Source organism: Lonchura striata, chromosome 4 (assembly GCF_046129695.1).
Source record: "Lonchura striata isolate bLonStr1 chromosome 4, bLonStr1.mat, whole genome shotgun sequence".
NCBI lineage: Eukaryota > Metazoa > Chordata > Aves > Passeriformes > Estrildidae > Lonchura > Lonchura striata.
Genome location: NC_134606.1, coordinates 49,882,878 through 49,910,550, shown reverse-complemented (window position 1 = coordinate 49,910,550; position 27,673 = coordinate 49,882,878). Strand labels below are relative to the sequence as shown.

At 39.3% G+C, this 27,673-nt stretch overlaps 1 protein-coding gene across 2 annotated transcripts; it reads right to left on the bottom strand.

The window, feature by feature from the left end:
• Window positions 1–798: 798 nt before the first annotated feature.
• On the bottom strand, window positions 799–20,602 carry EIF4E (eukaryotic translation initiation factor 4E). 2 transcript variants are annotated; one of them, XM_021550339.2, is made up of 7 exons: window positions 20,540–20,602; window positions 12,026–12,132; window positions 10,356–10,451; window positions 8,343–8,406; window positions 6,312–6,425; window positions 3,689–3,828; window positions 799–1,854 (listed from the first exon to the last, which is right to left on the bottom strand). In XM_021550339.2, the coding sequence occupies exons 1-7, from the start codon at window positions 20,555–20,557 to the stop codon at window positions 1,740–1,742; spliced, it is 654 nt and encodes a 217-aa protein (XP_021406014.1). In that variant the 5' UTR covers window positions 20,558–20,602; the 3' UTR covers window positions 799–1,739. The 2 variants fall into 2 exon arrangements, with proteins under 2 accessions (XP_021406014.1, XP_077639087.1); XM_077782961.1 differs by lacking the exon at window positions 20,540–20,602 and adding an exon at window positions 19,781–20,108.
• Window positions 20,603–27,673: the final 7,071 nt, after the last annotated feature.

The following is a 27,673-nucleotide window of genomic DNA, read 5'->3' as shown; positions in this document are numbered from 1 at the left end:
TCAGTGCCTTCATCAGGCAGATGTGACTGAAGCTCCACTGCCAGTGACTAAACTCACTTTAATCAGTTATCACAAAGATCAAAACCCCAATAAGCACCTGCCTTGACACTCAGCTGAAGAAAGGCTCCATAGCCCTGGCAAGATCTTTAAGTACATCACACGCTTTAAAAAAAAAAAAACCAAGAAATCAGCAATAAAGCACTGATTTTGCTGCATGCTCCAAGAGGTGGAAAGAACAAGTCTCTCATCTTTTGCTCAAAATAAGTGAACTCAACCCTCAAAATCTCCTCCATCCTGTGGACTTCCAAGTAAACTTACAGCTCTTCAGAATAAACAAAGCTTCAACTGCTCAGACATATGTAATAGCAAGCTATCTAGATACTCATACTTTTATTTGTAGCCATGTCTCTGGTATGCTCTACTTGTACTTTATGCATTATATCCTTAGAGCAGAATCACTCACTGAAGCACTTTCACTGTAGCTCCTACCTGAAACTAAGCAGCTTTCTGTGTACCCTTAAAATTCTTGGTTGGGCATAAAACAGAAGTCAAAAGAGAAACAACAAAAACCATGATCAGTTAGACCAACTACTAAGAAAGAACCAGTAGCCACATTGATATAATTCCACTTTGATTTAGGGTGCTATCTAATAGGTTTATTAAAAGTTTCAACAGACTATAGCTCCAGACTTTATCTTTCTTGGAAGACACTACAACAGAAGCCACAGTAGAGACTGCCTTGTCACAGGAAGTACAAATACTTGCTGTATAGATGGAGAAATAAAAGGACAAATCTAGTTGTCTAAAAGACAATTCACTGTACACATTTTATTTACAGTTTTGTACACTGTCTTAGTATGAATGGGACCGCTTTTCTACTTGAGCCATTTTAACCAAAGCAAAATAACCTAAGTAATACAAAGTGTTAAAATACAGCATAAGATACAAAAACAGACATACTATTTCTAGTAAGGAATGTAAATTATGGTGTTACATTAAAAAAAAAAAATCCATATTTACGTTCAGGAAATCACACAAAAAGATCACTGATTTGACTGAAATGCATAAATCTGTAGCAAAGCTTTGATGTTACAAAAAAACCAAAAAATTACCAAAGAATGCACAAAATTCATGTTTATTCCACCTTTGTCATACTCCCAGATTCTTCACCAAATGTTACATGAGCAAAAACAACTGAAATCAAAATATCACTAATGTTATCAAATAGGGAAAACAAATAAATTAATCTAGCAGCCATCAGCAGAGGTTACAGCAAAGATGATGCTGTATTAAAAAATTGCTAGAAAACTGTATGCACCATACTCTTTTCCAAACCAGCAAAATCTTACTGCATACAATGCAAATGTGAAACAGAGTAATTTCCTGCAGGTACAGAAATGCAACTTCTTTTCTGAATACTGTGGATAAACAAATTCTTTTTTTGCAATAGTAATGTTTCTACCAAGCTATTACAGAGTGGGCCAGAAACACACTTATGGATTTGGGGGGTGAAGTGTACTAAAATTCCAATTGGTAACAGTTACTTTGGCTAAAATAGAAAAATTGAACATAGAAGTACAAGACAAAGGCGAATGAGACTTCTCACAAATCTTAGCAACATTTAGATGGAAATCAAATTTAAATGTAGTCCACTCTGCTTTTGAAGAGGCTTTGGTTCAGCTCCCAATCTCGATTGCTTGACGCAGTCTCCTATGAAAGAATACTCAGAAGGTGTCGCCTTAAACAACAAACCTATTTTTAGTGGTGGAGCCGCTCTTAGTAGCTGTGTCTGCATGGGACTGATAACCAATCACTATCTTTGGAGGAAGTCCTAATCTTTCCTTGTATACTCTCCTGGAGAGGAAAAGAAATAAAACAACAGTTTAAGCAAAGTCCTTAAGAAGGAATTCGTAGCAGGACACCTGCTTTTGAGATTTATGGACACGATAAAAAAAAAAAAAAAGAATTGCCAATTTAGAAACAATTTCTCAGATATGAATAAAGGACTTTAAATATTTTTTCTAGTGTACTGCATCTAAAACCTACTTAAAGTTTTGTAAAATGACTTACCACACATGATAGGACAAGCTCTTGCAAAAAATAACTAACCTAAATAAATGCAAAATGCAGGGACTCTATACTGCATTTGTGTGAGTATCATTAAATCAGAAGGCTGTCTTTCTACATACAGAATCAAAACTGCTATGAAGAACTCACAGTTCACAATTCCAGAACTACTGAGATGATAAAGCCACTGGAACCAAAGAAAACATCAATTCCTTGAAACAGTCAGTTTTAATCACCCCACACATCATAGCTGCAGAGTTGCTGTCTTTCCTTTAACTACTGCTAGAAAGCAGACTCCCACAGACCTTGTCACAGGCCCCTTACCCAACAGAAGCCTTAAGAAAAACCACCTTGGATCTTTTGTCTTAAGAGAAAGAAGCTGCAGTACCTGCCTTAGGCACAAACACACACATACAGTGCTCCTCAGCACACAGTGAAATGCAAGTCACTAACAGCCACTCCTGTCTGGAGTTAGGGTAATAAGGGAGACAGAGGGCAACATAACTTACCTTGGTCCTTGTGTCAGTTTGCAAAAATCTTAATTTTTTCACAGTTCTCTAAAGGATTCAACTCCTTAGTTAATGGTTAATACCATCTAAAATGCTCTCTGATACCTACTAGGTTTATTGCAATATTGTGGTAGTAGGAAGATGAATACTGTAGTTTTGCTTGTTTATTATTAAACACTTACCACTGAAGCCTGAAACATAACTGTATAATCAAATTGTTAGTAAAAGGCAGACACAGATTCTTAAAAGCCCCCCCAGAAAAGGCATGTGTCAAAAGAGTTCTCAGGTAGTGAAAAAAGCTGCTATGCCTGACAGTGCAAGTTGGCTTAAGACAGATGCTCTAAGCCAGGAAGATAAATATTTTCATTGGCTTGCTTAAGGTAAATGGCCTACAACAACTAATTCAAAGTACCAGTACTAAAGAATCCAATAAATACTTGTGTAATTAGTAATTGTAATTGTGTAAATAGTAACTCTGTAATTAGTAATACTTGCTACACACTAGAGCACAACATGCATTTTCCATAGCACAGACTCAATCTGAGATAACTGCTGTTACTTATTTAAACAAAGTCTACAGCATGCAGGTCAAATAACCCACAAATCATCTTCACTGCTTTATCTGTACTTAAACAGGCAAAATGTAGAGTTTCACAGCACACCACTGTACAGCTTTTCTTTCCCCTAAATCTGAGTACATCCTTCTGTGCTTCAGACTTGCAGCACCTTTCCTTTCCCATTTGTAAGCATCACTTTCCTGAAAAAAAGATCGTATCAATGCTCTACTCTTACTGACTACCCACCTTTACAAACTGGCAGGCTGGAACAGATTGCACATTACCTACAGTTGTTAATTACAATGCCTCATTGTGAAATGAGACTTTTGCCAAGATTTGTGTATGGGCACGTGTTAGTAACTACTCTGTACTGCAGCGCTACCTTCCCTGTAGTTTAAAAATTAAGAAATGAACACCATTTGGCACAGTTACTTAAGCTTGGCATACAGCTCTGCACAGGCTCCACTTGCCTGAAATGCCTCCTCTATCAAGCTTAACTGGCTTTACATGCATGGTTACACTCCATACAGGCGAGGCACCAACCACGTTACTTACCCTATATGCGTAACAGCATCCCTGTTTTCACATTCAGTTGTCCATATTGCTATTTTATCACCCTTAGTTCTAACATTAACAACAGCACCACACACATCATCACTGTAGTCATCGAATGACTCCCCAATAAGGCACAGCAGCTGTGAAAGAGAAAGCAGTTCAGAATCAGAATCCTGTTCTGTAGGCAAGCAAGCACTCAGTGTACACAAGAACTGAGGAACACATTTTACTGCCTACAGCTACTTGCCATACAATAATCACTTTCTATTTATTGCAGTGTCTTCTTGAAGTTCCAAATATTACAAGTGAACATACTGTAGTAGGGCATCTTCCTTCTAGTCTGAATTTTCCATTCCTCCTCCTCTGCCACCTGCCGCAAGTTCTGCCACAGCTGATTATTCCCACAGTACTGCCTTCCACTCCATCCTCCCAATCCAAAATAAGAGAAGAATTGAAGCACTAGTCTTCTTTCTACAGTACACTTAACACAGATGGACCAATCTGAAATTTTAGCTGTTCCCATCTATTAGCTAGGAAGAACCTGTTAAGGACTATTTGCACAACATCACATAAAGTTTAATTTCAATGCTGAAGTCTATCAGTTCAGACTGCAAATCTGACTGCAGCTAGACTGTAAGTGCTACCCAATGAAATGTTACTTCCAACTAACACAGGAAGCTTCAGTGCTTCCATAAACTCTAAAGTGGGCATCAGTGATCCTGAACAGGGTTTAATACAACGCACCAATGCAGGTGCACAAGTAACACAAGATTCTTCCTCTGGGTTTCTAGCAGTAAAGCTTGGAATTGAAGCAGGAACATCAGACTGAGCAGGGTCACGGACCCGTGCAACATGCTAACTGTGAAAGTGGTATTTAAAACCTTCAGCTTGAAACTTGTAAAACAAGCAATCCTGACATTCAAAACGAATGGTTTCTTGTGCTTGAGACAGATTTGCCTAGACTATGCTGAATTAAAAAAAAAACTTTTCTGCACACCGAATCTGCAAATGGACACTTGATTCCTTCACTTGCACAGTACATTAAATACACTGCGGTTATGTCAGCTCTCTGGTACCACTTATAATCTCTGGAAATTTAGCATGTTTGCAATTTGTCAAACAAACCAGGTCTTCCATTACCCATCAGACCCTGAAGGGCTGGCTTACTCCAGGAAATACAAAAGGAACAAAGCTACTAAATAATAAATCAGGTATAAATAGACATGCTTTAAATATTACACCCAACTGCAGGCTGCACACACTCACTGAGTAATTTAAGCCATAAATGGTTTAGATCAAACCACACACAGACATGCAAAATATTGACCAATTGTTTTAGTTCACATGCAAGCAAAGATAACAACCATGCTCAATAAACACTACTCAGGAACATTTTGTATGTACATGAATGTTGCACAACAGGAAAAAAAATCTTCTCAAATGAAGTTTAGTTTACATTTAAGATCATTATAATAAAAATTTGTTCCAAAGGGGAGTTATAAAGGCTTTGATTTCTATTGCTGAAAATTGGTTGCATATAATTACTGGAATTAGAAGTGACAGGGTTGTTTTAGGGCACGTATCACATTCACCTGGGTATTTAGGCTCTGTGCCATTACTCACTGCTAAGCAAAAAGTAGAGCCCTCTAGCCTTCAGTTTGCACAGTATATCTACATGTTTCCAAGCCATATGTCATAGCTATTAGCAGTCAGGACTCACACATGCAATAGGCCAAGTATATGCAGCAGGATGTTAATTTGCTCACATGCAGTCACAATGCTCAGAACTGAAGGCTCTCTTCAAATCACAGCCACAGTGACTACAAAGATCCTGAAAGTTCTGATATTTTGGACACCTCTGCTTTGATTCTGAAGGCCATTTCTCCCTTCCAAAGGGGTGCAATACTCCCTGCCTCTCACAAAACCAAGGACAAAAGATGAGAGATTGCCAGGACTGCTGTGCATTGTCCTGTCTGCAATCCATATCCCTAAATCCTAGATTGCACTAGACTTAGGCTATTCTGAGTCAGTTCCTAGACAACACATTTTTCTGTAAGACATTTACTGCAATCCACACTAGAAATATATTTACAATTCAATTCTATTCCAAAGAGATAAGAGCAATGGAAAAAACGTATTTTTATGGTATGTATATACAGGATGAATGTCTATTATTGCCTACCCCAGCATTAAGATAAATATAGAAGGAAAAAACTAAATCTGAAAGTCCCTTGTTTAACAAAGCCAAAACCTGAAAACTATTCACTTTTTTAAAAAAAGTATTTGTAAAACAAATTGTTTTATCAATTGAATCAGCAAGTTACACTCAAGACAATGTATTATTTTCACAGTAATTCAACAGTAATGTTCTGTACATTACATGGGAAAAGCTTAATCTGTCCTACAGAACTCTCCCTGTTGCTGCCTGTTACAAGGAAGTATTAAGACAATACACTCACATGAAGATCACAATTGAAAAAATATGTTTCAAATACAAGCCTGTCAATAAAACCTTACAAGACACTGCTGCCAAGAAGTTGGAATAGCATAGCACACAAATATCAAATCAGTTAAATGCATTTTCACACAAACATAAGACTCCTCAGCTGCCCCTGGTGCTTACTGTCTCTAGCCAGAAGCGATCAAGGTCACTTCGTCTCTGCTGCTTGTTTAGTGTAATTAGCCATCGGCCTCCTCGCTTGTTCTTTTCATCTTCCCACATGGGTTCAATCCCATCCTGCAAAGAAAGGCCACAAGTTAAATCAGACTCCATCTCTATTTTCCCTAAAGAGCCACCAAAAAGCTTTTTTTTCACCAAAAGGTAACTGGAACAGCTAGTTGAGAGAAGCATACAGTTTAAGACACATAATCAGAATGTCTAGGAATACTGTCTCTCATACCAATATCAAACTCCCAAAACTAGTGCACACTCCAGCGAATTTTTAGTTCCACAGAAGCATCACAGTCCAAGCAAAAGTCTTAGCTACATGTAACATTAAAAAAAATCCTGAGGCAACAGGCAAAGACAACCACCTGCTTTGCCCTGCATGAAACCAGAATGCAGCAGCTAATTTTATCTGGAGTCCTTAATTTACGTCTTGCACTCAGTGCAAGATCAGCCAAGTACTTCACTCACGCATACAGATTATTTCACTGAAATAAACACCTTTGGCAGTCTCTCCCAAGAACGTCCTTCACATAAAGGTGAGAATAAGAAGATTTTTATTGCTGGGGAGAAGGAAGAAAAAAATTACAATTCAATATATCCTTTCAGAGCAAAATCTGATTTACATTTTTGCCAGTGGCCCTGCACTGAATTAAGTGATTCTGCACATGCTGATACAGCAATGCAGCCAGCTACTGCTCCCATATCTACCAGCTGTGCTGCACTTCTGAAAGTCATTGAAGTAGTACATAATTGTCTAGACAGAGGAATTCTGTTAAGAACTGTCCACTAAGAACTGCATGACAAAACTTATGGCCGAAAACTAAGTGTTCAACATTCAGGATAGAGTGGTGTCACCTCACTTTAAATATAACACCCTCACTGGCAGCTGCAGAGCTTAAACTACTTCATCACCTTTAAGAGGACCTCTTAAGAGGTCACAACTGAAGGACAGCAGTAAGAGATTGCCCAGGAGCCTGAAGCAGTTGCCAATTCTATACCTGTTCCATGAAGTTACATAATTATTACTGCTTGATGACAAGCAAACACAGAACAGATACACGTACTTGAAACACAAATTAAGGATTAATGCAAGAAATACAAGCATTATCCATAGATATCCTAATCTCTGAAGAGCCCACAGCTTCTTAAAATTCTACCAAGGTTTCTCAGTCACCTAGAATACAATTACCTTTCCAAACCCAAGCAGCAGCACCTCTTCACTATATGAAGCTGCTGGGTCTACAAACAGTGCACACAGTCTTCTGAGGAGCCCCAGCCTGTGGCTACATTTTATGAGCAAAGGAAGAACCAGGCACCAGAACTTCAGAGACTATTTACATGCTGGAATCCAGAAAGGAAGCTGCATAATAAAGCACTACCAAGAAGTTAGGATTTAACTTAAGAGTCCCAATTCAGATCTCCGCCCCAGCTGAGGCACAATTTCACGTACACTTTCCCTATTCACTAGTCTGGACACTTCCTCAGCATGTTCTTATTGTCCATGTTGGGTGCACTTTTCTATTTCATGCTTAAGTAATACAGCATTTACCTGGTAGTATAAAAATTAACAGGAGTACTGTGCATCTGGCTAGCAGTACACCCATAAGAAATACTAGGCAACATTGCTGCCTCCCACAGACATTTTAACTCATTTCACATCACGTGATAGAGCTGAAAAACCTTTCATATTAGAAAAATTTACACTTAATTGTTTGCACAAACATCTCAAATGTAAAACAAACACCGAGTCACAGATTAAAATCTACTGTCTGTAATATGTGTTAAAGCAAGTACTTGTAATCTCGGAAGTAGTGACAACCTGATTTTCAGACAATGTTTGGGACTTCCTCAAAAAAATTAACACCTTTATGACATTCCCAACCATGTTCCTAAATATCTTAAATGAAATATTTGGACAGTGTCTTGCTTAGACAGGAAAACATCCATCAACATCCTTAACTAAAGAAAAAATGTTAGCAAGCCTACCTTAAAGAGCGAGTAGTCACAACCAGGCATTAAATTACTAGAGAGCTGGATATGGTTGTATAAACTATTGGAGGGAAAAAAGCAGGATTAAAAACTAAGCATTGTTTTAAGGTACAAAATTCTTAAAGAATTTAAGACATATGACCAAAGCCCAAAAATTAAGGAGCTGTTATTTCAGAAGCAACCCTATTTGTAAGGTATTTTTAAACAATATAAAAGTATCAGTACTAAGATGTTCTAGGCTTAAAGCAGCAGAATGGAATAAGAATTCCACAACTGTTTTTAAACTCATTTCCAATACTACTTCTAAACCTAGTTCTAAAGTTTAGAACTGAAGTTCAAAGATATTAGCAACATAACTCACTGAGCTTTCATGGCAATAGGTTCTGTGTCCATGTGTATTCTATACATTCATGGAATAAGGATAACTGTTTCTATTTCTAAGGCTACTTGCACTGCTGAGAAATTTTTTTAGGGGAAATGTTCAACCTTGATATTTGATACAGCACCTCTAGGTATGAATGCTGTAGGCCTGATAATTCAAATTAAGGACTCAAAAGGCAAGAACAGATGATAGACAATAAAACGTATATTCAGAATTTACAACTGTGCAGTTCAGAAAAAGGAGTACATAGTGTCTCCTTCTCAAACAAGGAGATGGGGGCCTTTTTCCACCCCTAACATGTCAGACTTCACAAAGAGGCCTGCACATATTACAGCAACCTGTAGCCCAAAACCTACTAATACTGAGGCATAGTTCAGCATCAAAAGAAAATTGATTACTGTGATGTTCTAACAATAAGAAATCATGCACAGGAATTTGTAACACCAGTTACAAATTTAACAGTTTGCCTCTTTTAAGTTTACTTTGATGCTGAATTTTTTTCCCCAGAACAACACACCTATTTTCCACTCCAACCACAAAGGAGGTGTAACTTAACTACTGGTGACTGATTTTATACCTTCAATGCAGACATCTAAATTATGCACTAATTACCAAGACTAGCTCAGTTACAGAAGCCCAAAACCTTAACCAACCAGTGAGCAGCTTCAAACAACTCAGCTGCCCATCACATACGCCACCACTGTTAGCTGAGTGAACCACAGTTTGCAGTCCCTCCCACAGCAGGAACAGGAAAGCTGGTTACAAGCCCAGAATGCCATTCCCCTCTCAGGACTGCAGCAATAAAGTCACTGAAAAGGCTGAAGCATTTTTCCTCCCTGTGCTAATGGGTCACTGATGGGTCCTATTACTACACTCAGACCACACCTCCCTCCACGGGGACCACATCCAAAACAAAGTCTGCAACAAAAATAAGAACCCTAACACTCAATGTAGCATGAAACACTAAGATCAAATATATAATACTTTTTTGTTCACTCTCAATGTCACAGCACTTGCATTTTCTCCATGTTTTAGCATTATGACAGGCAAAATCTTGATTGAAGCAAGTGTTTGGAAAGCACAGGCCCACCTTCAAAGGCTTCTTATTGCTATTGGAGCCTAGTCACTCTCACAGACCTTCAACTTAGAATGAAGGTCATTTCTTCTGTAACTTCTAACAAATTTTTTCAAGGATGCCATTAATCTGCATGAGTCTCAACTACTATGCTCCAGACTCAGGCACTCTTGAACGCGTGACATGACCCAGCAGTCAATTTAATCAAGGAGGAAAATGTGGGGCCATGGAAGCAGCAATCAGTTGACCACCAGAATTTACAGGTTCATGTTACTATGAGATAGCTACTGCACAAATTAAATGTTCTATATGTCTGTCATGCACACATGAATATAAGCAGTGTTGCAGTGTGTCAGCAAAACAATGTGCATTTAAAGGATGAAGAACTTCATTTGCATTTTCTTCAACAGACTTCACCTTCAGTTTTGCAAATATTTGAAATTACACACAAGAATTTGCAGTTAATGGAGTACTTTATGGGTTTTTTGACTTGGACATAAGCTTTGCCAACAAATCCCAAAATTATCATGCATATTGAAAAATCTTTACTTACGCCCAAAAATCCTCAACAGTATCGAACTTCGAGATAAGACGAAGATTTGCTTGCCAAGTTTTGCTTTTGTCATTTTTAAAAAACCAGAGTGCCCATCTAAAAAAGAACAAAATAAAAACATCTAGAAATTAAAGTATATTAAAACTGTAATTATTTATATTGTTAGAGTCAAACTAATTGCAAACCTTCATATATTATGAGCATGGAAGTCAGTTTTCATCACTAAGCTACATGATCTAATTCTTTACATATTAACAATGTTTGTGCTTTCATTACAAGAATCACAGCAGACTTTATCAATCCATTAGATAAATATTTTAACTAGCTTTGGAATTCTTTAAAGACTCTAAACTTTAGATGTTTCTCCTTGCTGTCACTGCTAAATGGCAATCCCCTACCACAAACAACTGATCATGTTCTAAAACAACACCAACAATTCAAACTGGGCTCCCTGGCCAGTAATTTCCTTATAAAGGTTACACAAGCAAATGATATCACTCCAAAGCTATCAATGACATGAAAGCTTCCCAAGCACTCTCATACTAGGAAACCATAAATTTTAAAATGCAAGCTGTATTAAGCTTACTAATGGCAACCACCTCAAATCTCCAAAACTCGATTGCTTCAAGTTTTAAAATTAGTGTATATAGAGGAAACTAAATGAAAAAAATCATCTCTGCTGAGTATCAAGACAAAATTGAACCTTTCACAAAAAGATGCTCTTTCTGAATCTAAAAAGCATCACTGCAGCACTTTAAAATGCTGGAAGAGGGTATCTAATGAGGCATTTAATCAAACAGTTGGGGTTTTCTCCACTCTTGATAATTTCAGCAGTGTTGAAATTACTCAGGTTAGCACTAGGCTATCTTATCTCAGCAAAAAGCTCTAAGTAACTAGGTGTCAATCTATTGTTTTGAGACCCTTCCTGGCATTTCAAACCTGGTTTTAAAAGTTTACTCAATTCCAGTAATAGCCTCAATAACACTTCTAAAGAACTGTTAGCATCAATTTAATCAAGGTGTTTAGAAGAGATGGAGGATGGAAGCTGAAAGACGAGGAAAATGGGATACATGCAGCATAGCACTACAGGGAAGCATTATTTTCCACACTTGCTCAAAACTTAGAAAAAGAGTAAGGTATCACTTGGTAAAAGGCACCTGCCAACAGTAAGTACTGAGCATTCCACAGTAACACATCAGCAAGCTGGTCTTTTTAAAGCTGTAAGAGGGCTTGAATTTTTCACTAACTTTGAAATATATATTTAACTACAAGTTTTTACCACTGGCACCCAAGTACAAAGCAGAATGCAAAGCTTTCCAGTTCTAGTGGGCAGCAGCTTCATCTCGGCCTCTTAAACGACAACAGACAAAAGCAACAAAAGCTCTGCCTGCCTCCAACTAAAACCAAAGTCATGCTCTTTCAAAGTACCTGGCTGCATTTTGAAAACTTGCAAAGATTTTCAGCTTCTGTAACAGCACTATCTGAAGAAGACTCTGAATATTAACATCTGGATCAGATTCTCCTTACTCTGCCACTTCACTGCAAAAACCTTCAAAAAACCACTGAGAATTCCCAAAATATTGCTAGAGAATATAAGGTGTACAAGAGCTGCAAAGCCACAGGCATTTTCTATCACTGGCAAAACTACAATCAGTTTCTGTATCATTTACCTGTTTTGTAGTGGATGTTTAATATACTGCTCAGGGCTGGCAACCTCCTGACTAGGTGTTGCCTCGGTTTTCTCCTCTTCTGCAGGTTGGGGGTTGGGAGCAGTTTCCTGTTTGAAGAAAGGGGTTATTAATACATTCCTTCTCAATTTTTATTGAAGCAATTTAGTTCTCTGAAGTTACTTTAAAAAGGGTGAAGCTAAGAGCTCCTATAATTTATCTTGATTGTGGGCCCAAATCACATAATGGAAGCACAATTTGTCTACTCTTATTCTTCAACATCTGAACAGGTTCTACAATAAACACTAACTGCAGGAATTTGCATTTTGCTGGTCAGTGATTTGCCTCCTACGTAATTTGTCTCCAAAATTATTTACTATACATATCTAATTTTGAGTGCTATTTTAGAAATATACAATCTATATTACCTAGAATATGCACATCTAAAATAAATTCAGAGAACAGTAACTTCAGAACAAAAATTCTTTTTATCAGCTTCTAACAGAGCATCATTTGAAACAGGTGTACAGGCCCTGTTATTTTAAAAAATCTAATACAAGTAGAAGATAAAACTAAGATTCTCAGATCTAAAATCAGCTACTGCAAGCAGCTGGAAGCCAAGACAGTGTAGTTATCTTTGTATTTGCAACATCATCATGAACTGAACAGCAGAATTTAAACACACATCAGTTCTCAAATTTCCAACTGAAATAAATGTACTTACTGGTTTAGTATGTATTAGATTGATTTCAGAAGCTCTTTTTCTAGAGACAGCTCTAGAAATGTTAAATATACTTTAACATCATGTAATAAATTATATTCTCTTTGCATGCAAACCCCCTCAGGCACATCATTCAGTTTGAGAAGTCACTGTGTCAGATTTGAAATTCTAATGACTTTCCTTTAAACCAGGGAATACAAAACTTTATTGTGAGGCCAAGTGTCTGAAGCCAAGTGTCCCTGCCAGTTACCATCATCCCTCCCTAACCTGAAATCCATGCTAGATTACAGAAACACAGAATGTGTACTGTAGCTCCTTCCCAAGAACTAACACAAAAAAGCCTATACAGCTGACCCCAAGAAAGAAAAAGCACTTCAGTAATATAAAAGCTAAGTGCAGCAGATCCAAAGACTCTAGACATTCCAAATGTGACAATATAAGAGTAGTATTTAAAAATTAATTTAAATGTTGTGGTTTTAACAGAAAAAAATAACAGTAGTGAATTAAGTAATGTTAAGCAACTTAATTAATGGAACAGTTTACTCTGCACTTCCACATAGATTTATCACACCAAAGCTGATGAAAAGTGCATTTGAAGTGATAACATTGTTCAATCTTCACAGACCCAGTTGGCAAACTCTCCTGGATAACACCTAAAGATCTGTCTTAACAGGGATTTTCTTTTCATTATCAATATATTTAGCATTATTAAGCATGATATTATGCTTTACATCAGAGAAGTTAATCAAGTGTGCATTAGTTTAACAGCCCACCTAGAAAAATACCTCATGACATTTCAGAATACTCACATGCACCTGCATTCAGTGAAGAGACTGACATATCAAGATCTAACGGGAACACTTGACCAGGGCTTTATTTACACAGTACAATAGCACAATTCCCTTCCTCTTAATAAAACCAAACGCTTTGTGAAGATCTCCCAAAGGGATCATCACTAACAAACCCACAGAAGTACAGTGTTGAAAAATCTGTCACATCTCCTCCAGTGTAATACTATAAAAAGCTAAGCAGACCTTCAAAAAAACTTAATAAATTCTTCAAATTCTATCTAGAATAGAATTTCTAGTCTTACCCCCACTTATTTTTGGTATAATTCATCTTGAATCACGCAAAACCAGCTCACTGAACAATTCAAGACAGTGAAGAGAAGTTGTAAAATTCACCAAGGAAGCACTTTAATAGTTCCTCCTTCATGTTATCTGTATTATATTATAAAGAAACAAGTATAGACAACTAAAATTGAAGTATGGGGTTCTAACTAGAAAATTCAGAGAAGTTACATGCGCAAAAACAGTAAGAAAAATTCTGCTGATATTCTGGAATAGCTCTTGGTTTTGTGATAAAGCTTGCTTTCAGTCACAATACTCTGCAGCTGTGACATCTAACATTCACAACTGATTTACAAATGCTATTACACTAGGAATTTTAACATCAAACAGACTCACTCTCGCTGAATGCAGATGCAGAGTATCCTCCAAAACCAATTTCAGTTGAGAATCTCATGTTTGCTCAGCAACTAGATTTCAACATACAAAGAACTAATCCCAAAGTCTCCCTGGTCACTCTTCCAGAATTATCACAACTACATAAAATGGAAGAATTACTACAAAGCCACTGAGCACATGCAAGGCTAAACTGTTTCATAACTTCTAACAAAAGACTACATTACAAATTAAGGTAGCACATTCAGACAAAAAGAAAAATGCAATGAGCCTCAACACCTGTCTGGTACACTGATAATCATCCTTCACACAATTACAGGAAATTCTGATTTTGGACAAACAGAAAACATCTGACTCACATGCATTTTACTTAAGCCACCACAATATCAAGTCCCTTTAGATAGTCTGAAATCTACATGGCATTCAAGAAACTCAGACTAACCATTATTCAAGCTCCCGTCCAAAACAGAGAATGACAGCTCACATCCAAGGCCCCACTAATTACGACCTTGACCCAAGACCATGCCACTCCCCTCAAAAACTATGCCACCAGAAAGAGACTTTTATTTCAGCACCAGGCTGCCCCATCAAGTATAGCTACAGGCCTGTGCACCACATGTAAAGTTGGAAGCAGAACTTATTATTAAAGAACATTATTTCTGGCTGGCCTCAGAGAGAAGCCTAAATCAGCTTATTTTCACTTACTTCTATTTCCCATACTATCAAGGAAAACATAAAAAAATAATAATTTTAATTTTTGGCTGGTTAATCACTATCAGCCCCTATTTCCTTTCATTTTAGCTTTATCTCACTATTCTGAGTACCAAAATGAAAGGTTTGTATACCAAAGCACTTCCCATTATTAGTCAAATAGAAACTATGCAAGTTTGTTAATTGGTATTTCAAGTCCAGGTATCCAAGAAATTGCACAGAATTCTATTCTATAAATACCACACGAATTAATGTTACTATTTGCATTTTAGCAATTCACAGCTTAGAACCCTGCAATTGCAACACTTATCAAAGTCAGACTGACTCCACCTGCAGTTTCTGGAGTATTTTATTTAAAATCCTTCATAATACTTTACCATTGCTCATAACTAATGTATTCTTTAACCTAAAATTGACTCTATACACTAAGTAACCACCGATTTTGCTGCTTTTAAAATATAAGTAATAAAATAGGGGTAGTATTACCAGATAAACTAGAAAGCTTCACATGGCCAATTCCACTTCTCATACACAAGACAGCACATAATTAACTGACATTTATTCACCATCCACATGGTTTTTGATGTAGGAATCAGCCTGCAGAAGTCCATGAAACATTTGCCTACTCAGCATTTAATGACTCTGTATATCTGTAATTACCTGGACTCTGACACTTGCAGATTTAATTGGCGTTATTTACTCTTTCTCCACAGCACATAATGACTAACATACCAAAGAAAGGCGTGCATGTCACCAGGAAGGAAACAAAGCATTTACAATAAAAACTGCTTCATCGGGTTTGTTTATTAAGGAGAACAAGAAGCTTGACTATGTTTTACCAAGCGCTTTCAGATGATGCCCAGACCACATTCAAGTCATTAGTTGTCTGAAGAAGTTGTTTAGCAAGTCCAGTTGGAGTGCAACAATTATTGCCCAAAAGGACATAACCCAGCACTTATGTGCTCTTGGTGAAGGCAAATTAATTAGTGGAAGAGGCTTTTCAAGTCTTCTTGCGTTTAACCAAAATAAGTTACATTCTGGAGTTTTCACCTTCTTGTTTAGGTCTTCCAAAAGAAGAAAACTGCACACCCCAGTTATCTGATATCTTGGGAAAAACAATTTCTACTATCTGTTGCTCCTTACGGGTTTTGTGGGTAACTGCTACAGTTAGGATAATTTCTAAAGCACAAAATTCAAGAATTATTTCAAAACATTCTGGGCAAAAAAAAAGTTAAAGCACACCCACAAGCAATTATTACATCCTGTAAGAAAACAAACCAAGTGATGATTTGACACAACTCTGAGGAATAATGTACCGCAGTAAAAATCATACATAGTACATGTAATAGCAACTGGAAGAGAGGTACTAACAGCCACCTGTTACCAATTACCTGTTACCAATTTAGAAGTGTGAAGTAGATTTCCAGACACCAGGACAAAGAAAGGATTTCTACTTGTGACACAGCAAGGCATACTAGAGAGCAAGTATCCTAACTGCATTCATCATTATTTGGAACACCACAGATTTTTAGAAAGGTAATCACTATTAGAACACAAGCATGAAACCTGATTTTAACCGAGTGACATCAAATTGCAACAGAAGTGAACATGTGTACAGGAGAACACGCATAAAAGACTAGGTAAAAAAGTCATACACTTCCTCCATGGTCAAAGGTTTTCAAGGAAATGTTACGTAATTTAAAAGATACAGACACTATTTATAGCCCTCTTGACTTTCAGATACATCAAACAACAAAAAGCCTCTAGTCTCCCCAAACACTCCTACACAAAAGACCTCCATGTTTTACAAGTATCCTAAGCCCTGGTTCAACAAAGGATAGAATTTTATATCTGCTGAAAATTTAAGACACATTCAATCTTCAGAAAATAACTTAATATTGAATGTATGAATGGTCAAGAGAGGTCTTCAAAGAAAAAGTACTGGTATACCCAGTGACTGCAAAGGATGCCATACATACAGGTTATCTGATGAACAGTACAGACACAATAGAAATAGACCTCTACAAAAAAAAAAACTTAAAACAGTTAAAACTTTTCTGCCTTACATTCATTCTACAGAATCAAGAACAACTGGCTGTAACACAGTTGTGTTACAGCACACTTACATCTGCACATCACACACACCTTCCTAACACCTATGTCTTATACAGAACAGGTTTTAAACGTCAAGAAACGAAGACTACTGCAAGAAAATAAACAGCTTCTAAACTCAAGTTTAACCTCGATTACAGAATAGTTCAAAACTGAAAGACAATTTATCCGAAGAAAAAGTCACATTAATTCACATTTAAAGTTTGCGTTTCTCTTTCACAATGGAGGCACTCTACCAACATCCCTGATTTAATGCTCCACTCTATCACCTCAAAATTCAAACTAATCTTTACAAAGCTGCCAAAAGGGATATTTTTCATCAAAAAATTTTGCATGTACCTCCATACCTGCAGACAGCATCAGTAAATGAAACACACCTTGATTTCATATGCCATTTTTATGCATGTCTTTGAAATAAGTTGTGCAACATACCCCTCTTAGAGGAAGCTCCATAATAACTCAGATATGTTATTTACAATTCAAAAGCTTATGATAAATATTCTCAATTATAAAACAGCATGAAAGGTACATCTATTCTGCATCATTTCAGAAAAATGCAATGAGCAAGCAACTGTGTTCACAATACTGCAGTTCAATGCTATACTAACTTCAAGCAGATCAGGTCACTGACTTCTACAGCAGAAACACCTAGCAACAAGAGCAAGTCTGAAGTTGAATTAAAATTACATGCTACCTGTCTACAGATAATGCAAAATAAGTACCTTTCAGCCTACATGGAATTTTAGGAGCTATTATGAGCTTTCCAGCATTTTAAGGTCCTGCACCACTATGTTTGTAACCCCTTGAGATAGTAGTTTCATTTAAATAAAGTTTTGATTCTCACCTATGTATGATTACCTTCTCAAACAAGTGCTTTTCAAATTACAGATAACTGAAATGTCACTGTTGTATGCTAAAAAATAGAGTTAAATTCACAAGAATTGTAATTATAACTGCCATTAATCAAAAACGCAAAAGAGCCATGATGCCATTTCCAATTTGCACAATGAGGGATTAGATTTATATGCACCTAGAAGTTACAGGCTTTGTGCAGGTACATTTTAAAGTCACCTTTGGTAAATTGTTTACTAAAGCATTACTCCTCGTTTTGTCATGGACTTTTGCATGGTGTTCTCTGATCACATTTAATCCTCAAAGGCTATATAAGCACTCTAACAGTGCTTATAACAGCACTCTAACAGGTGATACTTCTGCATAGTCTCAAAAATTAATCTAGAATATTTTTAAAAGAAAAACCTAGATATCACAAGAAAAACAGAATTTTTACTTGTCAGTGTTGCAAAGGTTTAAGTTCTCCCTGCAGCAGAGAAGTAAACCACTGTGCAATTGGTCTGTATTTATACAGAATAATTTTGCTTTTTTGACAACTATTATGGGACTCACTACAGAATTCTCAACTTAAGTTTCTGTATTTAAGTCAAACATTTTCCCAGCCTCTTAAGACTTTCAATGTATGCTACTTTTGAAACTATGACAGTACAAGAAACACCACTGATCTTAGTAGAAGCCTGTATTCATAAAACCAAAACCAACCCTTACTCAGTTGTATTTTCATTTCATTCTCCTACCAGGAAAGCATTACAGATGACATCTCTACAAACCAAGGTCCAGATTTTGCAGGTGAGCAACAGAAAGGCCTCCCTGTGATCCAGAGGTAGTCCCTGACCACACATGCAATTAAATTGTTCAGCTACAAAGCACGCAGTATTTCTGCAACACCTCTGACCTCAGTCACTACACACGCCTAACTTTAGGCTTAGGCGAGAGAAGGGAGCCACTTACAAGGACAATAACAAAGACTTTGTTATTTACTGCAATTTGAAAATAAGCACGCACAGTTGGTTGGTAGCTGACTCCTGAATGCGAACATACTGCACCTACAGCAAAACATTCAATAACCGCATTAATTACTTAAATTGTTGTGAGTTTTGCTCCATCTTCTACTTTTAGGGGCTCAGCACAACTGCTCATACTGAACTGGATCTGAGCAATCAATCTTGCTGGGACACAGCACGGCAAAAGCAATCGTTTACTTTCTGCTACATTAGGCCAGGATCTACCCCAATGTGCTGATGGAGTTAGTGGAGAAAATGGTGTAAAGACAGTTTTTGTGCGAGCAGCACAGCTAAGAAAGCCGCAAGGTGCAGGCCTTTAGAGTAATTTCATTTTCTAATGGCTGTATTACAAGTTATTTATCACAATTCCTACTAAGCTTCACAGTCACCACAAGGCACTGCACCGAGAGGAAGCCCTCATCTTCAGATAAGTGGGCAACAACTCAAAGACTGGCTCCGGGATGTGAAAACAAGTGTTTAACACTGGCTGAAGAACACCGGAAGGGTGCTGCTGGTGGTCTGTCTTGCAGTCTTAATAACTGACACTCTCCTTGTACAGAACTGCTGCCACACAATTTATAAATGCTAACCCACTTCAATCTCTTCCTCATGGATAAAAATCTGAGGTTTGTTTCACACAAGAAAACCATTAAGCGAAAAATCAAAAATGGCAAAATTAGTTTTTATTTAAAACCACTGATTTCAAACTTTTTTCACTTTGTCTAAATGATACAAAGCCTCCCCAAACAGCACACTGGCTATTTATTCAAAGCTGGCGAGCACAGCAACAAGAGACCAGCCCTCCTTAACTGTGTTTTCTTGAAACCCTAACAGAGTCGTCGGCTGTCCTCTCCTCATGATACACAATCATGTGGGATTAGAATAACAACTGTACTTGGATCACTTCCAGCTGCTCCAGCTCATTATGGAAGTGCAGGCTGGGGCTACGTTTGTTAAGACCGAGCATAATATACCATGAACATAACTTATCACCTGGAAAAAACAAAAAGAAGTACTGAATTATCATGAATATCATGAAAGATCTGGAAAAAAAAAAATCCTCTCGAATAAAAGACGACACAACCTGGGAAAAGCGATTGGTTTGCTGACTCTCACCACCGGGCTGTGGCGGCGGCTGCCCCAGCAGCGCATCTGTGCCTTGCCGGCCCGCGCTCGCTCCCCGCGGCGCCTCTCCGGGGCCCGGCGTGCCGGGAACGCGGCCCTTCCTCACGGCCGGAGGAGCCGCCCCTCGCCGCCCGGCCCGCCGCGGCGGCGGGAACCAACATGGCCACCCCCACCGCGCCACATGCGCCGGGCGGCCGCCGGGGCCGCGGGCGGGGCGCCGCACAATGGGCGCCGCCGGACCGCGGGCCGCGCTGCCGCCGGACCCCACCGGAGCCGCGGCCGCCGCGCTCGGGCGGCGGTGCCGGCACAGCCACGGCGCCCGCCGCCCCCTCCCCGGCCCCTGCGAGCGTGCGCTCCTCGCCGGCCTCCCCGGCCAGCCGACTCCTGCCCGACCGCCCGGCCGGGCCCCCACCGCGCCCCCGCCCGCCGCGGCCGGCGGAGCGGCGCCTCGACGAGGAGGAAGAAGATAAGGATGCCGTAGGAGGAAGGCAAGGTAAAGGCGGGCGGGAGAAGTGAACGCGGCACTCACCGGCTCCACCGCCGCCATCTTAGAGCGCTCGGATCGCGGACGCACCGCGGGGCGGGGCGGGGCGGGGCGGGTAAAGGCCCCGGGCCGCACGCGATTGGTCACGAGCGCCCGGCGGCCGTTGGGGGCGCGCTGCCAGCCGGGAGATGTAGTCACCCAGCGCGGGGACCGCCGGGAACCCCCTATTGCCGCCCGGGCAGGAAGAGGCGGGCCGGCGCGGGGGCGCCCTCTGGCGGCCGCTGTGGGAGCAGCAGCGCGCGCCCGCCGCTCTGAGCGCACGGCGCGGCCGCAGGCGCCAGAGCCCCCCCGTGCCCCCGGCACAGCGCTCTGTGCCCCCTGTCCCCGGAACAAAATCAGAGAATATTTAGATTGGAAAAGAGCTTTAAGAACATTGAGTCCAAGTGTTAACCCAGCACTTCAAAGCCCAGCTCGAAACCATGTCCATAAACATCACATCCACACATATTTCTGAACATTGTCCGGAACGGCGATTCCACCACTCCCCGGGGCAGCCTGTTAAACCAAATAATGAATCCCAGCCGTGGGATTCATTTCAGTGCTGTGATTTCATTAGTACTTACCAAAGGCAAAGGGTTCAATAAAGAAAAACACAATAAATATATAAGTAAGTTCTTACCCTTTTGTAATGCTTCTTGATGAAACAAATACCGTAACAGTTTTCAAAGTAAAAGAACTGGGGCATATCTTTATCCCAGTGACAAAACAGAAATTGAAAAACAAAATATTTCTTCCTAAACGGTATAATTTTAAATCACATTATGATGGCAAAACAAGAACATAATCTCTGAAATTTGTACATTCAGAAAGTACATGAAGAAGCAGGGGTTTTTTTACTGTTTTTTTTTTTTTTTTTGTGTTGTTGTTTTTTTTTTGTTTGTTCTTTTTTCCCAGCATATATATCTATATCTATAGATATGGATATAGATATAGTTCATTTTACCTATTCTGCAAAATTTGATTTCTGGTAATTCTTTATAGACGGTTTGATGCAAAACAGTAATTAATAAATCTTCCTATTTATTTGCCTACTATGCTGCCATATGGATCTTATATTCCACTTTACTTGCTTGGCAGACATGTACATTCTTTGACTACCTGTTCTAATCCTGCTTTTAAGGTTCTTAACATAAATAATCAATCCAAAATCATCTTCTTCCCTGATAGTTTATTTTCATCTTTTTCTGTGTTTAACTTTGTATTTTTATTCTCAAACAGCAAAGTGTACAGACACACATTTTACAGCCTTGAACATCATTTTACTGAGAAGATCTATAAGTGCGTATTAACCACCAAATTGTATTGAATGTCATATAGCATTTGGCTATTTCATTTCTCTCATGCAAGGCAAGGAGAACAGCATGAAGCCCTCTATAAGTCAGCTATGCTTTTTAACAGTTCTTAATTAGCTAGGTGAATATAGCACAGCTGAGCTCAGAACATGGCCTACCTCATTGCCACACAAATGGGAAGCAAGCACGTGTTGTGGTTTGGGATATGCTTTCCTTTGATTTGTTGAGTTTTGGAGGCAAAAAGCCTCTAAAGATTATATCAGAAGTTATCCAACAACTTACAGTAGCAAAGATACGATATAACACACATAGTAGACCAGATGCTCAGAAGTGATGTGGCTGCCTTGCAAGTGGTATAATCTTCAAACTAAAAGGTGATTTAAGATGGAAGGCAAAGAGGTATCACAGATATAGCCAGAAAATCCCACCTTTTGAAGTCATAGTGGAGCAAAGAAGGGGCTGAAGTAAAGAAATGCTGAGTATCTCGTCTTCAGCAGTCCTTCAGGGATTTATCAGTTTCCAGTGTGAATCTAGCTAGTGCTGGGAACATCTCCAATGTGCATCTCCAAGTCAGAGGTGTGTAGGTATGAGCTCGAATTGATCTGCACACTTATATCTCAGTGATTTGAATGAAATAATACTTTTGAATACTGTTGTATGTGATTAAAAAGCTGATAATCTAAATTTAATTTTGAAACCTGAAAATAAAAATAATTTTTAATGTCACACAGTATTGTCCATGGTATCTAAAGTGGAAATAAAACACTGATTTTATTTTACTACTGTTAAGTCTATTTTATGGCCCTTTGATGACACAAACTAAACTAAATCTCTTTGGATATCAATAACATTCCTGTTGAATTCAGTTTAATTCTTTGGGCCAGAACTTCACTCCATGACTTCTACTTTTTCTGTAGCAACGAATAAAATTGTTCTAATCTCCAGACATATTCGTGGATTCTTTCAAATATTTCCAGCAGTAGAGTTTTTCCCTTTAAGGCTTGCAACTTACTGGTTAAATAGGAATGCTTTTTATAAAAACACCTTTTTTTTTTTTTTTTTTTTTTTACAAAAATGCAGCTTGTTTCCCTTTGATCTTGTCCCATGATAAAACAATCAGTTTCATATCCATACATTGGAAATTGCTAAAATTTTTGGATACCAGAAGAGTGTTCTTGAATGCACAGAGAGCCATTCTTACATCACAGTGCAAATTTGATACCCTGTATTAAATACAGACTCTGCAAGAGGCATAAACTTGAACAATCAAATCAAAACAAAACAAAAGAATGCAGGATCTTCCTTTTCACCACAACTAAAGCTTGCTTGGAATTAGCTTTGAGTAAGGCTGCTCCAGCCTGGATTGTGGCTGGAGTGGGCCTTTCAGTAGTTTAGTTTGTATCTGTACCAATGGAGGGGATAAAAGTGATGCAGGGGCTTAAAATACATTGCAACCTCTTTTGACTTCAGAGAATTGGACAGAACTTGAAATCCCGCATGATTTTTCCTTAAAGAGAAAAAAATGGAGGCATGTATTTCTTTAGTGCAACTCTGTTCATACACAAAAGATGTTTACAATGATTTTCCCCCCTATGCTCTTAGTATTTTGCTTTGAGCACAGGTTTGTCTTTTCCTCTGGGTAATGCTTCCTATAGGGCTGTTTTCCATTCACTTTTTGAGGTAGTGCTTTTGTGGCCATCTTTGAGGTGCTTGTGATGGGTTTGCGATTTCTGTTTTTGGCAGACAGACATGCACAACCTACATAACTGTTGCATTTGGTATGAGAAACTCACTAAGTGCCTGTACCATCTGGACAAGCCACAGCAGGGCACATTTGCATGTGGTCTGGCTCCTGGGTGGCATTTTTGCATTGTTTCAGCCCTCCCTAGACAAAGAGGCATTTAATTGTGTCTTCGATGAGCCTGAACAGGAGACAGCTACCAAGAGCTTCATTGGGAAAGGGAGACTGCCCAGCCCCCACTGCTGCAATGTAGAGAAGCAAAGCAAGGAGGGGGGACCCATGCTAAGGTGCTCTCTTAATTAAGTAATGTCAAATTCAGTGGCCATTTTCTCCCTAAGCAGCAGCTGTCTCAGCTGCCAGCTGCTCTCGCTTTTCTGCGGCTGCTCTCTGACCCATGAGACATGGCTGACCTCCCCTTTTGCCCTCTTTGCTGCCCTCACATACTCCCAGCCTTGCATCACTTTGGAGGAGTTGGGAGGACAGCAGTGGACACAAATCAAGCATCATGAATGGGCTATAAAATATGTGACTCACGCCCCTCTCTGTGCGTTGGTCTGTAACACAGGGGGACAGGCAGCCAGAAAGGGATGTGAAAAGCCTGACAGAAAAAACACCTCTGCTCAGGTAAGGTAATAGCAAAGGTCAGTGAACTTCCCTGGTGAGAATGAGTGTGCCACCAGATAATGGGAAATGGCAGTGGATAGACCTCCAGGATGCAGGAGTCAGTTCACTTTGTAAATAAGAACATCAAGGCCAAATTGGAAAACAAAAACATTGAAATACCACAGAAACCACATAATTTTTTTATATGGGGAGATGACGTAGGGCTGTTTAAAAACCATTTCAACAGCAAACCCTAGGCCAAATCTTTCAGGGTTTGTTATTCTAGTCTGATCTGCCATTGCAGTCTGTGTTTCTTTCAAAGACTGCAGAGGACAAGTACACATGTTTGCGAATTCCTCAATTAGGGGGCTTGCTGTTCTTTAAATTACACATATATTTAAATTGTTTAATTAATACATGCATCTTTGGCTGTTCTAAGGAAGCAGGGAAACAGCATGCCTTTAATTTGCACTTCAGAAATACAGCAAATAAATGAAATCGAATTACAGAAGGAACCCTGTCTACTAGGTAGAGCAGGAGTCCTCTTTTTTCCTTACATGCCTCCTTGTTGACCGCTACAAAATTAGCACAAGCATATACTGACATTGTCCCAGTAAGGATGAAAGACAAAAATAGAAATACATTGTGAATTTCTATTCAGATGTGAATTTGAATGTGAATTAGATGCTCATAAAATTTTGTAAACTATCCTAAATTATTAATAACGATTGGACTGAAATCTCATCAAGAAGCAAATGATGACATTTGAGCAGAAGACACTGAAACTAGATCAGCCAGTATATTTCAGTTTTTTATACCATGTCAGTGACAACACATACTTGCAAACCCTGCTTAACCAGGTAAATGATGTCTGCAACTCCTTAGGGTTCCTTAAATGGAACAAAGAGGCAACTGAAGTGTATGAAGGTACCTGTCTTGCTTTGCTTGGTTTGTTTGTTACTTGGAAAAGCAGCACTGATTTTTCACAGCACGGTACCTGCTAGCAGATGGGTCATTAAGGAGTGATTCTGCCCATTCCGTAACATTTTCCTTTAAGAAGGTTAGAATAAGCACTTAATGATGTGTCCTTTAAAGATATTTCATGATGTTGGTTGGCAGTTTGTTGCCTACCTTCAGAATTTGGACATAAACACTGTCACAGCATGAGCTGCATGAATCAGAACACACCTATTTTCACTTGTTTAAGAAAATAATTATTGTAATCTTTGTGTTTTGCAGGCACCCTAGAAACATTCCTAGTTTGCTCTGACAGTGAATTCATGCTTTCTACAAATAGTAGGCTGATACAAGTATTATCAGTACTGGAGAAATGAAGGTGAGAACTGTCAGAAACACAGGTGTCCACCTGCAATTACACTTTAGTAATAGCATGGCATCAAATTCCTTTGGTTGATTTGCCATGATAAGTGAAACAGCTCATCACACAGCAAACCTGGATCATGCACTTTATCTGCTGCCCTTGTCCTATGGACACTACTTAGTCACTTTTTGCCAATTAATGCTATCATAATGCATCAAGTAGATTTATATGAATACACTTATTTTGAAAAAATAGGATGTTTGCTTTTCGGTTCTGGGAAAGCAGAAATTTTCACCTAACCTCTAGTCTAGGAGGTTAGCTGAAGCCTAGGAGATAAAGATTTTTTTTAAATTATTGATATTCTTTATTAAAGATGAGGACAGAAGACCATGGGGAATAAGACAGTTGCAGAAAATACTGAGATTATAGTTTGGATTTTGAATCACACTTTCTGGGGAGTCATCTGGATGCTAGGAAATCAGGAGAATATTTTGTGTACTAATATCAGAATAAGGATTGGTGTAGGTTAATTCCAGTTAATGGCACTGAAGTAGAAAGAAAAACAGAATCTCATCCTGCAAAACTGAAATCATAGTCTGTACTTGCCAGCAGTGGGAAGACAGCTGAAATTCAAACAAGGAGTGGGATCCCAGTACTAATGGCTGGATCTTGCAGATAGATGCTCTGAAGTGTTTTGCAGCTATTCTCCCACCTAATAGGCATCTCCCCATGCTCTTTTTACTGGTTCATGCTTATTGACATGAACCAGTAAAAAGCATCTTGCACAGATACTACATTAGAGATGTTTTAGCACATAGGATAGTGATCCTCTGTGATACTGTTGAGGCTGCACCTCAAATCCCATGTTCACTTCTGAGCCCCTCACTACAAGACGGACATTCAGGTGCTGGAGCAAGCCAGAGAAGGGCAATGGAGCAGAGGAAGGAGCACAGCTCTGGTGAGAGGCAGTTGAAGGAACTGGGGGTGTTTAGTCTGGTGAAAAGGAAGCTCAGGGAGGATCTTATTTTTCTCTATAACTGCCTGAAAGGAGGCTGTAAGCCAAGTGGGGGCTGGTCTCTTCTCCCAGGTAACAAGTGACAGGATAAGAGGAAATGGCCTCAGGTTGTGCCAGGGGAGGTTTAGATTGGATATTAGGAAAATTTTTCTTCATGGAAAGGGCTGTTAAGCATTAGAACAGGCTGCCCAGGGAGGTGGTAGAGTCACCATCCCTGGAAATGTTCAAAAAACATGGGTATGGTACTTGAGGATGTGGTTTGGTGGTCACCATGGTGGTGGAGCAACATTGACAGTTGGACTTGACGATCCTAAAGGTCTTTTCCATCCTTAACAACTCTATGATTCTGCATTGATGCTGAGTTTGACAACACCCAGAGAACGTAAGCACAGTCATCTTGCAGGCACAGGTATCTTTTTTCACTCTCTAACCCATGCAAATGGAAGAAATATAATATGTACATTAATCACATTTATTTTTATGACAGATCATTGGTTTCTAGTCTCTCTCTTTCCAGGAAGACAATCAGCATCTTTCATGTGACAATGCCACCTTGACTCTGCAGCCTATTTTTCTAATTTTAGTTACTGCCTTACTGAATATTGAATTTGTGATGGTTTTACCTGGGCTAAAAATAGAGCAAAAGAATTGTCATAAACCACACAGACAGACCTACATACCACAGCCCACACTCCATAATGAAGAAGATATACCTGGAAAATTTCTTGTACAGCCTCGCAGATGAAAACTACGGGAAGTTCTTCACGGAATCAGTTAGGGTTGGATGGGACCTCTGGAGATCAGCCAGGCAGGTCACCCGGAGCAGGTGACACAGGAGTGCGTCCATGTGGGTCTGGAATGTCTCCAGGGAGGGAGAGTCCATGACCTCCCTGGGCAGCCTGTTATATAATGAGCCTGGGCAGACTCATTATAAAGAACTTCTTCCTCATGTTGAGATGAAACTTCTTGTGCTTTAGTTTATGGCCGTTAACTCCTCATCCCGTCACTGGGCACCATCCTCCTGACACCTATGAGACATTTATGAGATCCCCTCTCTGTTCTCTGGGCTAAACACCCTTCACTGTGAGGGAGGGGAGGGCTGGCACACGCCGCCCAGGGAAGCTGTGGCCGGCAGCGCTCCGGCCCG

Bases quoted from the DNA above. Each gene is read 5' to 3' on its own strand.
- EIF4E (XM_077782961.1), bottom strand. From the start codon at position 19,921: ATGATATTCATGATAATTCAGTACTTCTTTTTGTTTTTTCCAGGTGAT. The intron at 10,452-12,025 runs GTAAATGATACA...GTTCTTTTTTAG, and splicing joins AAACATCCACTACAAAACAG to ATGGGCACTCTGGTTTTTTA. The intron at 3,829-6,311 runs GTAAGCACCAGG...TCTCTTTCACAG, and splicing joins ATCGCTTCTGGCTAGAGACA to CTGCTGTGCCTTATTGGGGA.